At 31.0% G+C, this 14,518-nt stretch overlaps 3 protein-coding genes and 1 long non-coding RNA gene across 5 annotated transcripts; 2 read left to right on the plus strand and 2 right to left on the minus strand.

Moving 5' to 3' along the window:
- Positions 1-15: 15 nt before the first annotated feature.
- Positions 16-2,662, plus strand: LOC105153506 (uncharacterized). Its single transcript, XM_087409601.1, has 3 exons — positions 16-267; positions 431-589; positions 1,227-2,662. The coding sequence occupies exons 1-3, from the start codon at positions 233-235 to the stop codon at positions 1,486-1,488; spliced, it is 456 nt and encodes a 151-aa protein (XP_087265727.1). The 5' UTR covers positions 16-232; the 3' UTR covers positions 1,489-2,662.
- On the minus strand, positions 2,158-7,646 carry Mcm2 (DNA replication licensing factor Mcm2). The gene is made up of 15 exons (XM_011068337.2): positions 7,384-7,646; positions 6,896-7,068; positions 6,529-6,692; positions 6,302-6,384; positions 6,046-6,228; positions 5,573-5,784; positions 5,279-5,471; positions 4,983-5,186; positions 4,619-4,850; positions 4,288-4,538; positions 3,879-4,043; positions 3,352-3,669; positions 3,031-3,213; positions 2,784-2,939; positions 2,158-2,497 (listed from the first exon to the last, which is right to left on the minus strand). The coding sequence occupies exons 1-15, from the start codon at positions 7,384-7,386 to the stop codon at positions 2,369-2,371; spliced, it is 2,649 nt and encodes an 882-aa protein (XP_011066639.2). The 5' UTR covers positions 7,387-7,646; the 3' UTR covers positions 2,158-2,368.
- Positions 4,036-4,976, plus strand: LOC147908600 (uncharacterized). Its single transcript, XR_015546192.1, has 2 exons — positions 4,036-4,219; positions 4,371-4,976. It is a non-coding gene; the product is annotated as an uncharacterized LOC147908600 (long non-coding RNA).
- A 1,029-nt stretch (positions 7,647-8,675) lies between the features above and the next one.
- Ctps (CTP synthase) lies at positions 8,676-14,513 on the minus strand. Of its 2 annotated transcripts, XM_011068335.2 has the most exons (11): positions 14,175-14,508; positions 12,079-12,249; positions 11,902-11,987; positions 11,609-11,740; positions 11,165-11,329; positions 10,783-11,070; positions 10,603-10,691; positions 10,194-10,492; positions 10,002-10,109; positions 9,676-9,891; positions 8,676-9,507 (listed from the first exon to the last, which is right to left on the minus strand). In XM_011068335.2, exons 1-11 carry the CDS (start codon positions 14,338-14,340, stop codon positions 9,416-9,418), a joined length of 1,812 nt encoding a protein of 603 aa, XP_011066637.1. In that variant the 5' UTR covers positions 14,341-14,508; the 3' UTR covers positions 8,676-9,415. The 2 variants fall into 2 exon arrangements, with proteins under 2 accessions (XP_011066637.1, XP_011066638.1); XM_011068336.2 differs by lacking the exon at positions 8,676-9,507 and having other exon boundaries at positions 9,807-9,940; positions 14,175-14,513.
- Between the last annotated feature and the right edge of the window lie 5 nt (positions 14,514-14,518).

Below are 14,518 nucleotides of genomic sequence, written 5' to 3' on the forward strand. Positions count from 1 at the left end.
CACGATACACAATCAACTCTCAACTGTTCTCAATTGTTGAGTCGAATCGACGAATGAGAAACCGTTATGTCTTTCGAGTTTCGACGCGCATTGAAAACCGTACATAAACTTCTCAGCACATAAACAAACTTCAAACATGCGAGTGCATGATAAAACGTGATCGTGCGGTCTGAGATCTTTCATTCATTATACAATTATTGAAGGTTATACGTACAAGACGAAAACCAACCTCATGAACTGGAACGGGATGAAACTGTTGAAGAAACCGTAAGTTTATATTTCGAAATAAGTTACATTTGCATGATATCAAAGATTCCACGTAACCTTGAAATATTATGAATCAATGACGCGAGTCTAACACGCCAAGACAAGGCGGGAACAGATGATATTGTTATAGTAATTCCTCTAATTTCTATCACTGTATTTGCAGCGATCCGCGATCTGCATATCCCCAGGGAGTGCGATGCCAAAAGTGTCTGGAGATGGGACACTGGAGTTACGAATGCAAAGGCAAGAGGAAATACCTACATAGATCTTCTCGCACTTCGCAGCTGAAGAAAGCTATACAAAAGCAAGAGAATGGTGATGAGTATGTCGTTTAAATTCTTCCATTTTATATATATATATATATATATATATATATATATATATATGTATACAGGACATTTTTTATTGAATCAATATATTTAATATATTTCCTTTAGAACTTTAGAACAAGGAAATATATCTCGACTTATTTAATAAACTAGATTATTTTAAGCAATGTTTGTTCTTCATAAAGGATATATAAACCGAGACAATATATCAGATATTTTTTTAAATTTTGATCTTGATACGAGATAACATATCTGTAGTTAGGCTAAAGAATGTTTTTCAACAAAGATATAATTGACATAGAGGGATATCATCTTGTTGATGGATTTATAAAGGATTTATAGTGAATTGTATCATTCTTGTTTAATATTAATAAATAACCAAGGTATAACGATTCTGTATTATATTAGACCTGTTCTGTTTAATTGAACTTTTTGCATCACTTATCTTTTCTCTTTTTTTCTTCAACATGGAGAAAAAAAGAGGAAAAATAAACTTTGCAAAAAATTCAATAAATTATTACTCTTGTTATTAATGTTAAATTTGGATGAAATGATTTACTGTCATCTGTGTTTTACTGGAAAACATTCAAATTGAGGAAGATCTTAATGTATTATTGTGTCATGCTTTAGTCAAGAGCAAGAAAAAGAAGCAAAGCATCATCACAACAGCAAGAAAATGAGGAAAGAGGATTCCAGCAATTCAAGTGATTGGAATAGCAGTTGTAGCACCTCCAGCAGCGATAGTAGCATAAGTTCTAGTAGCAGTAGTAGTAGTAGTAGTAGCAGTAGTTCCTCGGATAGCGAATCGGATTCTAGCGATAGTGTGTCTAGTAGCAGTAATAGCAGTACTACTAGTAGCAACAGCAGTCATGGTTCCTACAAAAAGAAATAACACAGATGCTATTGCGTGAAGTCGAGAAGAAATTTTTTTTCGACTATCTCTGGCTTTTGACAAAATATCATTGTCCTATCTGAGTACAATGCCATTTTGTCTTTAAGCAAAATAACTCGATAGATGAAAGAGCAAGTTGGCGACAAAATTCTTTATGCCTTTTGTACAGTAACAAATATTTTTATTTTAACATCGAAGATGTTTGCTTAAAACAAAAATTTCAATAATAAATTAATTTTTTCTTTTTCTTTAATTTTGTAATCTAATCACATTAAGATGATTCATTATATTTCTGCTATTTAGCTTTTTTATGACATGTATAATTTGTTATATTTCTACTATTTAGTTTTTCTATGATATATAATACATATACGTGTGATCACTTAATTTTGTTCACTAAATGGTTGAACAAGATAATGCATCATATATATCATGTGTGAAACAGAATACATATTATATCTTATTATATGAGAACTTTTTCTTTGACATTATTTGCGAGAATTCGTATTATGTTAATAACTGTCATTTCTTTCATAAGGGCTTTAAAATGTTTTATAGTAAATATAAATGTGAAATCAATTGCTAGTTGTATAGAATTGATATTTAAATAGAATGTATTAGTTTTGTACTGTTGTGTGTACGCACATAGATATATGATAGAAAAAACTATTTCATTTGTTAGAAACGTTAATATATTTAATGACAAGTCACAATAATTAAATTTATATAATATTTGATAATGATAAAAATGTTAATGAGCGCTCTGTCAGACATTTCAACATTAATGTATCGAAAAATTTTATGTGTGAGATAAAAAAAAATCGCTGTTTTAGTATAATTTAAATACATGTGCAAAAATACGACGCCGCTTTTCTCCGGATTAATCTTCAATATCTTCGGGCAGAGTCTGTATTATTACTTTCCTTCTTCGCTCGTAAATAAAATTATTTGTCTTGAATATGTCACTCTCGTAGAACGGATGTAAATTATGTATGTCGATTTGTTTCGCCTGCAATCAAAACACTTTATATATTAGCAAAATGCGCTTATCTTCCCACACAGGGAAAAATGAATGAAGTTGTCATGTAAACCTTTATAAATAATGTAAGATAATATTCTTATGTAAACTATTTTTTTAAACTAATTAGGACAAATAAAGTTTTTTTAGCCCAAATCATTTTGATATAATTTTCTAATTAAGTGTAATTATATTTGTTAAATTCTTTCCCCCTCTTTTCCTTTCTCATTTTTGCGCGAACGTATTAAATTAAATATAATAATATAATTTGCATTACCCGATCCAACAGATCCTTCTCAGAGATCTCGACGGTCGTGATACGTCCGCCGTGCAAAGCTTTTTGAAATGCCAAAGTGTCTAAAGTGATTTGTCGCAGTATATAATACAAAAGTTCGCTGTGATCTTTCTTATACGATAGGTATTTCTGGAATGTCTGTAACGAGATTAAGAGCACGCGTTAAGATAGAAAGTAAAAATAAACATAAATTGAAAGTGCAAACGAATAAATAGAAATGAAGAGATACCTGACGCATAGATTTCATAACGGAATATTTCTGCGTGTCGACAAAACTATCGAGAACCATCCTAATGGCCAGATTCATATCACTCTCCTGAACATGATCCCTCAGATGCATCTTGGCACTAGCCTCCGCCATACGAATAATGCTTTCTATGTGGCGGACGGTGATTGGCAAACTCCCAGTCGCCTAAAATGTGATCATCAAAAACAATCATATTGCAATGCATCAAAATCTTTTTTACATTATTTAATAATACTAATATTTTTTTATTAATCTTCTAAGATTATAAATAGATATATTCTTTCCTTTGTTTTACTGACTCACCAAGCTTTCCTGCCTCAACTGGCTGTACAATTTCGCCACTTTGTCTTGATCGATGCTGGTTAGTTTTGGATGTACATTCTGCTTCGCGTAAACGATATACTTTTTTAAAAGATCTTGGGGAATGCATAGATTTTGCGTGGCTGGATCCAATATTACAGCTTGTGTTCTCTCCGTTCTTTCTGAATTATCTGTCGGGTGATGTTTGATGTGCGAATTTACGACAAATTTGGCCAGATGACGATCTTGCATGGGATCAACCTCATCCTTGACTATACATAATACATCAAATCGCGAGAGAATCGGTTCCGATAGGTCCACCTATATGCAATTTAATATATAACATATATAATTATCATTTAATCCCACATGTTTGTACAATCTTTAAGGAAGATTCTAATTTTATAATATTATAAATCTATAATTTTATATTTCCATGATATATTTCGCATATATTTTACATTTTACAATTTTATTTACAAATTATAATTTTGTGCAATCGCAAATTAAAAAGTGCTAAAAATACATACATTTTCCGCAAAGGTCATACTGGGGTCGTATCGACCACCGATGGGATTAGACGCCGCTATCACTGCGCATCTGGCATGAAGAGATGTAACGATACCGGCCTTCGAAATAGAAATACTCTGTTGCTCCATAGCTTCATGGATAGACGTTCTGTCCTGATCATTCATCTAGAAAAAATTTATGTGTTGTTTCTAATAACTATATTCAAATTTTGTAATATAAATTATATAAAACTAAACATAATTTTGATATTATATATAAATAGTCTATATATTTAGATGAAAACTATAAACTTCTCCTTTTCTCTCTTTATAACAGTCGTTATTATAATAACAAAAAAAAAGTACGATATTTATAGATATTTATCTTATGAATGAGTTTATTAGTCGCATAAATTATATAAATTTATACTTTGTCGAACTCATCGATAAGGCATATTCCGTGATCGGCGAGAACCAAAGCTCCAGCTTCTAAGGTCCATTCTCTGTTGATAGATGATCTCCTAACGTAAGCAGTCAAACCAACGGCCGAAGCACCCTGACCTGTAGTGAAGACAACTCTCGGTGCCACTTTCTCTACGTATTTCAAAAATTGTGACTTAGCGGTGCCAGGATCTCCGCACAGCAGGACGTTTATATCACCGCGAACTTTATGCTTGTTGCCTACATGTTGCAATATGATGCAAATAAGAAGGAAGAATATATAGAAAACTGATAGGATAATTCAAAGAAGAAATAAATACCAGGATTCTTCGGCTCGCCACCAAATATCGCCAGTGCTAAGGCTCTCTTTATATTTTCATGACCGTAAATCGAAGGCGCGATACTCGCGACTATACGATCTGTGATGCGCTGATCTTTACTTAGAGCGAGTATACTCGAGATGTCCTCTTCCGTTAGCGAATCTACGATTTCTTTCGAATCTTTCACAAATAAATGATTGGCTAATAGAACTGTGGAGAATACTGGAAAGCCCTGTAATACAAAATACAGTAGATATAATCTTATCCCTGTAAAAAGTTACTCTTCTGAGACAAACTTGTGGAATAGATAAATGTAATATAAAAAAAAACATAATTAATATATGCAACAAAAATTTAATCCCACCTGTTCAGTGTTCAAAGAACCATCATAATTATTGGTATAAATAGCTGTGACGTCTATCTCGTCCCCTGGTTTGCAACGATCACACAGGTCGGATAGCAGAATGCAATCTTTGCTGCGCGGTATTCTGCCAGCGGGTATTCTACCCGGGGATTCTTGTATCGTTATTTTTTGATAATTTCTATATATAGTTTGCTCCATATTGATCTGATATATATACACGCGATACATTGTACATAAGTAAATGTGATAATTTTAAAATTAGCTATAGCAATCAAACGTAGAATTCTTTGACTTACTGTGAATGGACCGGCACTCTGACATTCGGGACAAGAGCCTGGTTTAACTTCTGTGTTTTGAGATTGGACGAACGGTCCAAGAATGTAGTTGCATTTTGTACAGTCGTACTTCACCACCGACAATTGCGGCAGGACTCCCGTAGTTGCCGTTACCACTCCAAGAGTTCGAACTAATTGATTCAAGTGGAGTTTTCTGTTGTAACAAAGTAATAGCGACGTCATTTCATACATATTGTATTTGTATTGCTGAGTAAAAATAATATTAATTAGATGATGCATATAACATATTTTTACCTGAATGTGCGTAATTCTTCGATCAACGGCAATTCCGATATTCTCACGTGAATCTCCGACGTGACTCTCTCGTAACTGGGAAAAATTGTAAGCACCAATTCCTTTGCCACTTCATCAAATATCTCAAGCATTTGATATGGCGCTTCTGGTAAAAAATAGGCTAAAACATGTTCCTTACTGGCGAGAATAGGAAATTCCACTATGAAACTGGACTATTAAAATAAATATAAAAACCTCCATAAAATAAAAACTTAAATAAAAAAATTAATATATACAATAAAATATAAACATTTTATTTTATTAGAAATAAAAAATCTTATTTGTATAACTATAAAAGATTGCTATATAAGTTATAAAATAAAATATTCTATAATCCCAAATATCATAAAAAAAATAAAATATATATATAAAAAAGTATATTTTTTAAATTAAAACTTAAATTACATTAGAATTATGTAAGAAATTCGATATACCTGATTGCTCTCACACATATGGCGAATACGTTCTTTATACATGTATTGTCCCTTGGAATTTGTATGAGTGCGAAGAAAGCTTTTAAAGCGATTCGAAATTTCCGTTCGTGGTCCTAACATCATAACCCATTCCTTTACTGAATGTCCTTTGGTATCCTCTAAATTTTCAATGGATTCGATCATCTGAAATAATCAATAGAGCTCATTATTTAAATTATAGATACATTTTTTTACATGAAAATTGAAAGGATTTTACTTCTGCATCCTCCAATATGCCAGTAGCAGCCTTTTCAGCCATACGTCGTTTACGTGCTTGTACATCTTCTTCGTCAGTTTCATCTAAAAGTACAAAGAAAAATATTTATATAAAGATATTTAATTTTATAAGTACACTTTTGAAACTTAAGAGATCAATGTAATACAAAGTTAATTCAGTATATTTATTTTATCTTTAGATATCAGTAACTAATGAAACAAAATTACCATAAAGAAGATCACGATCATCCCTTATGATGCCAGCCGCACGATCTCTTTTTCGCATTTCCGTTTCCGCGGCTAAACGTTCGCCCTGAGACATTTCTGAATACTCTTCGTCATCCAATAAATTAGGATCATATCTATCTAACCCTGACATTGGTCGATAATCTCTGTCAAAAAAAATATATAATTTTATTAATATCTTTGAGTATTTTTCTTGTTCACATAAAATAATTCAACAAGATAAATCATTTCTTCTTATTAAAGTTTCTAAAATTTATTTATAGATATTAAATTGATTTATTCTTATTGTAAGTTACTATTTTTATATATTAAAACATTTTATACATATAAAAACATAATATATCCTTACGCCTCCATATTATCTCCAAATAATTCTTCTCCTTCTTCCTCATTATCAACATTGTCTCCATCAAGTAAATCAGATTCATCTTCAAATGGCTCGTCTATATCAGGTGCAGGAGAAGTTTGTTGGCTTATTGGATCAGTGTGTCTCTCAGAATGAATAGGAGAACTTGGTTGACTCTGATATATATAAAATTAAGTATTATTTTAATTTTTAAAAATTACGAATTCAATAAGCCATATTATTTAATGCATGTATATGATAAAAATATATAATTATATATAATTCTAAATATATTCAAATATATGTATTTATTTGTTTACTTATGTGTTTACAAAATTTTTATATGTAATATATACTATATTTATTTGCCGTAATTTCTTTTATTTGCATTTATAATTATATCATATTTTATTTGTTTATAATATGCGTATATACATATATGTGTAATATATATATATGTCAGTAATAATACACAATTTTTGTAAGTTTACCATGTTGCTGTTTATATGCTATCGTCGTGAAAGAAATCCTGCTCCTATATTATTGCAAAATATTCAATATAATGACGTTTTCCTTCTTCTGTAACAAAACTGGCGACACAGGAATTAAACTATCAAACCATCTGCCACACAAGCCACGCTTAGCTTTGGTCACGCTTCTTCTTGAAAGTCCTTGTCTGGATTTATAAATTGATATTGGCCACACTTGGCGGGAACACTTCATAAAGAATTATATCATAGAATATCGATAATAAAGGTAAGCATGTCACTTGAAATCCTAATTAATAAAATTTGTCCAATACTGAATCAGCTTTCATTTAATCTCATGAGGGTATGTATTGGGTCATCTAAAAAGTATCCGCGGTTTTTGTCACTAGATGTGTGTTGATGGTCATATATCTAGTGACAAAGCACCGCGGATACTTTTTAGATGACCCAATATATTGTAGAATTATGCATTCAAAACGGATCCTGATCAGAATTATTCCCTAGATTTCTATTGGGTGCATTCAGAACGACACTGAGTGCTTAGTGAGCTCTTTCATATGATTGATCTATATTTTAGAATCTAATGGAACATGCCAATCAGATGAAAAAGCTTACTGAACACTTAGTGAACAATCGTGCTTTTTGAATCATGATGCACCTATTCTGAATGCACCTATTGGTGCATTCAGCGAACTCAACAGTTGAGTAAGCGCTCGCTGTCATATTCTTTTAGATCATTCAATCAGCATTTTAGATCTAGAAGAATACATCAATTGCAGCGAGCGCTCACTCAACTGTTCCGAATGAACGCAGCCATTATGTTTTCTAGCGAAAACAAAATAATTCCGCTCAGAATCCAATTCGACTTGTTCCATAATCTGTTTTTTATTCCTGCACTTTTTGAACTGGGAGTCGATTCTGTATCTTCAAACAAGATGAAAATTACAAAAGTGAGCAAATTTACTAGGTGTTGATCAATAAAATTATTAATAAATTCGTTCACTTTTGTAATTTTCACCTTGTTTCAAGATACAGAATCGATTCCCTAGTGCGGAAATAAAGAACAGACCTTATGATAAGTGCCAACATAGTTTAAATTTTTCGGAAAAGTATAGATTTAAAAATTTAAGAAGATACTTCAGTATCTTCTTTTTTTCCTTGAAATTGGAAAGAGAAGATTCATATATTTATCAAATAAAAGACATTAGAAAGAAAGATTAAAAATAATATACTTCACGTTGTATTTTTTTAATAAATATTAAAAATATTCTAATTTCTATAAAAACGAAAATTCATTTTTGTTCTGTTGTAATGGTTTACTAATTATATAATTTTAATATTTTTACAATGTGTACATACACAAATTTTTTTATTAAAACGTAATTTATTATAAAATATAAAACTTATTAATATTTAATGAATTTCACATTTTACATACATTACAAACATTTCATACAATTTCATTACATTTTTTTAATATTATTTTAAAAATATTACTTGAACAATCGATTAATATATACACATAAGGAGCAGACTCAAAATGTGTTCTTTCTAAAATTTAAATTAATAAGTAATTTTCAGAAAATGAGAAAAAACTATGCATACAAGAAAAAACTACGCACTGTACAGAAAATAACAATGTCAATTAAAATGTAAAATATTAAACAAAATTGCTTAACAATTGCTAAAAATGTTAAACAAATACATCTTGTTTGTCCCTAGTTAAAAAATATAATGCACTTCAAAATGTCTATGATTTTTCAGCGTATAAATTAATGATGAAAAAAAAAATGTTTTCTAAACATGTCAGAGTAGTTTATAATTCAACATTAAATATTACACTGTCTCTAGCTAAAAAAAATGAAATTTTTGACAAAATGTATTTTGAAAGTCTGCTCCTCATATCCTTTATGTTTAATTTTTTAATCGCGAATTATATAAGTAGGAAGCGTCAAATAAAAACAGCTATGACTTTAACCAATTTTAACTAAAATTATGGAATGAAATAAAATTAAACAAAAAATGAAGTTATATTCTAATCATTAAGACCTGATGTACTGCTACTACCGCTTCTACTCGTACCATTATTAAAGTGTAATTTTCTCATTTCGTCTAGATAATCATCATCTGTAACAAAAGTCATATGTTATAAGAATTTCATACAAATTAAAATTGCCTAACTCGTTACATTGATATCATATATAATATAATTATATTAAATATGATATCATATTTATTTATATATATTATTTAACATAATAATTTTTAACTTTTCTTCATTGTCTGATTCATTACCTGATTCATTATCGCTCAACTGACGTGGCGAAAATTTACATCCTCGTGCTAAGTATTGCTTCAATTTGCCAACACTGGCTAAAATTAGACCGAGGAATGGTGGCGATGGTTTTAATGGCCTTGACAAATATTCAGGATGAAATTGAACAGCTACATAATAACTGTGTCCTTCTAATTCGGCAATTTCCATTCGTATACTTTCATCATCGTCGCGACCTATAAGAGTGTTGAATTATATTCTTCCTATTATCTTAATTATGTACACCTAAAATTGTTATATTTAATGAAAAAACTGTAATTTTATCAGGAGATGCAAACTAACTCACCTACGAATTTTAAACCAGCCGCTTCTAAGTCATTGACAAAATCCGGATTTATCTCATATCTATGTCTGTGCCTTTCTTCAATAATTTCCTTATTGTCGTACAATTTTTCTAAAGAATTGAGAATTATAAATGAAAAAATATATCGATATGGAAAAGTAAATTAACTCAATCTCAATGAATTCTATTACTTACTTAGGATAGAATCACCATTGTAAAATCGAGTTTGTCTTTTGCCCAGTCTCATCGTTCCGCCCATAATACCATGAGTATGTTCTGGCATATCTATCACTACGGGACTGTTAGTCTCTGGATCGATTTCTGTGGAATTTGCTGTTTCAAGACGTAAGACATTTCGCGCAAATTCAATGACCGCAGCTTGCAAACCCAAACAAATCCCGAGGAATGGCTTGTCGTTCAATCTGCACCACTCGCAAGCCTTTATTTTTCCATTCATTCCTCTCTTCCCGAATCCACCCGGTACAATAACGCCGCTGGATACAACGAAAATTTTAATTTAATATAATCTTGTATGATCAAGAATTATGTGAATAATACATATTGAAAAATAGATCATAAAAATATTACAATGAAATATACTTACTTGCTTTTACAAAGCTGTTGCCAAGCTTCATGATATAGGACTGGATTCTCAGATAGTGTAGTTTGTTCTAGATTAGCAGCTTCTATGAACTATAACGATAATCCAATACTTAAATATATATATGTGTGATCAAGCGTGCATGATACATGGTATATAATCATAATAATTGCAACACTTTACTGTCAAGTTTAGTCTATATCCAGCCCCAATGGCAGCATGTTGCAATGCTTTTGTAACGGAAGCATAGGAGTCCTCGAGTTTCGTGTATTTACCCACTAGAGCAATGTTAACGTCTTTTCGTAGATGATCAACGCGTTCAGCTAAATCCCGCCATTTTCGCATAAAGCATCGCGGACGTGGAACTCCGATATTCAATTGCAATCGATCATTAAGGAACTCTATGACACCTTGATATTCCATAAGAAGTGGTACTCGATATATGGATGTTAAATCATGAATAGTTATGACCTGATTAAATAAGATATAAGCATACATACGTTAATATTATCATTAATGTTTTCATAACAATACATTGTAATATTAAATATTTTTTATAGTTTACCTGCTCCGGCGCCACATGGCAGAAATTCGAAATTTTCTCCTTAACGGAATTACCAATAGGCTGTTCTGATCTACAAACTATTAGATCAGGTGACAAACCTAATCCTCTTAACTCCCTAACGCTGGATTGCGTCGGCTTGGTTTTAGGTTCACCCGTCGATTTTGGCTAATAAACCCAAGCAGAACACAAGTCATTATGACATAAAAATGATGTGAAAATGGTTCCAAAATGTTTACTAAAAGTCACTTTTCAATTATAGCTATGATTCGTTTTAATGTCATTTTAACGTCATTATTTGTGGATATTCACATTACTGTAATTGTTCAGAAGAAATTATTCTCATAAAAATCATTCATAGAGTTTTGCAAAAATTATTCGTGCACTTATTATTGAGTGTATTTGTAGAAGAAACTTACATAAGTATGTAAAGATCATAATAGTTACCTGTGGCACTAGAGATACATGCGCCACACAGAAATTTTCTTTTTTTACTCTAAATTGAAATTGCCTAAATGCTTCTACAAATGGCATTCCCTCTATATCCCCTATTGTGCCTCCCAATTCCAATATGCAAACCTATAAAGGATTAATATACAATTAAAATAATTATATTATACATTTATACACATAAAATATTATTTAAAAAATATCTATTATTTAAATTTATATTTGTATTTATATTTTTTGGGGAATTATCTAATTGTACATAATAATAAAAATTCACAAATTAACAATACTTCTGGTTTAGTTCCATCTTCTGTTACAGATTGATTCGCGACTCTCTCCACCCATTCCTGAATAGCATCTGTAATATGGGGCACCACTAAAAAACAAGATATTCTTTTTTTATTAACTTCTATATAACTCAACGTACGACAGACATCTGCAATAGATAATATAAATAGATTTGTAACCTTGTACTGTTTTTCCTAAGTAATCTCCCCGTCTCTCCTTCGTAATAACATATTGGTAAATTTTTCCAGTTGTTATGTTATTGTCTCTATGAAGAGTGATGTCCAGGAAGCGTTCGTAATTACCCAAGTCCAGATCCACCTCTCCACCATCATCAAGTACATAAACTTCACCTGTTTAACATCAAGAGAACCCTAGAATGCACGTTTACAGATAGAAAGACAGCAAAGGTGCGGAAATAAAAGCGGATGCGTCTATAGGAAATCAGTAACATATGAACGTTTTCCTTCAAGGAATTCTTGTACCTGACAGCTGACTGCATATCTGACTGAACAATGGGACGGGCGTATTATGTTTCACTTACATTAAATATCTATCATTCTCATTGAATGGTAAAGATAACTATAGGAATATAAGCATTTATGATAATTAAATTTTAACAATAGTTTTCTACCAAAGTGATTATACGTATGATATTAAATTTTCTGTTTTGTTTTGTGCAGTTAAAATTACAATAAATAATTTATTATTAGCATAAACAATATTGTTTTAATCAATAAGAAATATTTTAATTATAACGTAATCATGAATAAAATACAATTTTAAACGTAAACCTTATAATTTGTAATGAAAATGTTTTCTCACAAATTTTAATGTAAATTTTTAATTGACTTCCCTTTTTTGTTATCTTTTCTTTTTTAAATTACATGTTTCATACTTTTCTCGTATTCAAAAATTAAATATGAGATTATTTTATTTCATTATGTAAAAATTTAGTAATCTTATCCTTATCGCAATCAATTTGACGATATCTAGCTATGCAGGAAATATGCTTTGATTATTCTAATTCCTCATATAGAAAAGAATTATTTAATATAAACTTAAAAAAATTAACGGCTGATTTTTGTACAGATCAACGTGACAATCAAAATTTAATTAATCATAAACAAATTAAAATTCAATTTTTCATTTTCTGTTTACAATATAAAAAAGCTATAAATTGTAATAACGGTTCGTTAACTTGACGTCAGCTAAATTATTGGATCAGAAGAAACTAAACTGATCAACTCTGATTAATTTTATTGATTCTATTTATATTATACATTGATTAATTTATCAATATTATTTGGCTAACATGAATTAGCTATTAATTTTCTTTGATATACAGAAAAAGATCAAATTAAACGAGTTCAAAAATTTTTTTTATGACCCGGTTAAATTAATCTCTGATTAGGTTAATCAGAATTAACTTATGTTCGTTTCTACTAATGTAGATTATCTTTAATTTCGCTTTACATTTTTTTTCTTTCTCATTTTTAGAAAAAAATTCTAATTTTCTAAAAAAAAATCTAATTTTAGAAAAAGATTAAAAGTAAGTTAAACCAAGATTAAAGTTGTTCTACGTTAGTAGAAACAGATATAAAAATTGAAAAAAAAATGAAGAGCAAATTGAACAGAGATTAAAATTAATCTACATTGATAGAAATGAACTTCAGTCGCCCTAAAAATATTTTTGCAAGTCGCAAACGAATTAAGTTCAAAATCAAGGCGGGTTATAACATATATTTGCACTTCTCTGCGGCGGAGTCATAATTATAAGCGATTGTAAAATGTTACGATATTGACAGAAAATGGCGACGCGCCAGCACATGGCTGAAAATTTTACCGCCACAGAAGGCTGCCGCATTATCAATATTTTTTAGGATCTTTATCATATAATCATATGACAAGTTTCATTCGGATGACAAATTAATTTTTTTTCTGCTCTCAACGACGAAAAGATTGAATATGAATAAACGGGATTCGACACCGGTGAATTTATTCGAATTTAACCTCGTGATCTTTCGATATTCCTCGAAAAACTTAATATATTAAATAAATGTAATAAAACATTTAATATTTTAAATAAATATAATATATCGTTTGAATGGAGAAATCGCAACAATAAAAAAAGAGAAGTTTCGAATTATTTTTAGCGTCGAGACGCTCGAGATTCCGCTGCGATTTTTCCATATCGAACGGACATGAGTGAAATCGATGAGATCGAATTCGACGAAAATCCCGCCAATATTCATGACATTGAAGCCGTGTCTGTCACCATGCTCGTAGGGCGAGAACGTCCCGGCGTCTATGTTAATGTAGGGATCGATTTTGATGGACGTCACGCGGATGTTGCAATGTTTGAGGATGGTGCCGAACGAGCTGGCGATGACACCCTTGCCCACACCACTGATCACACCACCGGTCACTAAAATGTACTTCATGGTTGCCGAATTTGACCAGACTCGTTCACGATGCGAGAAAGAGGAGAGATTCGTCCGCGCATACGCGCGCGAAAATCTCTACTGGTCTCTACGGTCCGGAGCGAACTAAAGTCAAGTTCAGTTACTGAACGAAGCGGACCGGACGGAATGCAGAATACTTCTATATATGTAATGTGTA

The sequence above is a fragment of the Acromyrmex echinatior genome, chromosome 9 (assembly GCF_024713525.1).
Source record: "Acromyrmex echinatior isolate Ae372 chromosome 9, ASM2471352v2, whole genome shotgun sequence".
Classification (NCBI taxonomy): Eukaryota; Metazoa; Arthropoda; class Insecta; order Hymenoptera; family Formicidae; genus Acromyrmex; species Acromyrmex echinatior.

What these genes read in the sequence shown, in the direction of transcription:
- Mcm2 (XM_011068337.2), bottom strand. An exon ending in TGATCGTGATCTTCTTTATG is followed by an intron (nt 6,385 to 6,528) that starts GTAATTTTGTTT and finishes TTGTACTTTTAG; the next exon opens with ATGAAACTGACGAAGAAGAT. An exon ending in ATATGTGTGAGAGCAATCAG is followed by an intron (nt 5,785 to 6,045) that starts GTATATCGAATT and finishes TTATTTTAATAG; the next exon opens with TCCAGTTTCATAGTGGAATT.
- Ctps (XM_011068335.2), bottom strand. Translation starts at nt 14,340, where the DNA reads ATGAAGTACATTTTAGTGACCGGTGGTGTGATCAGTGGTGTGGGCAAG. An exon ending in GTTCTCGCCCTACGAGCATG is followed by an intron (nt 12,250 to 14,174) that starts GTGACAGACACG and finishes GATGTTAAACAG; the next exon opens with GTGAAGTTTATGTACTTGAT. An exon ending in ATGTATCTCTAGTGCCACAG is followed by an intron (nt 11,330 to 11,608) that starts GTAACTATTATG and finishes TGGGTTTATTAG; the next exon opens with CCAAAATCGACGGGTGAACC.
- LOC105153506 (XM_087409601.1), top strand. Translation starts at nt 233, where the DNA reads ATGAACTGGAACGGGATGAAACTGTTGAAGAAACC. An exon ending in ATGAAACTGTTGAAGAAACC is followed by an intron (nt 268 to 430) that starts GTAAGTTTATAT and finishes CTGTATTTGCAG; the next exon opens with CGATCCGCGATCTGCATATC. An exon ending in AAGCAAGAGAATGGTGATGA is followed by an intron (nt 590 to 1,226) that starts GTATGTCGTTTA and finishes GTCATGCTTTAG; the next exon opens with TCAAGAGCAAGAAAAAGAAG.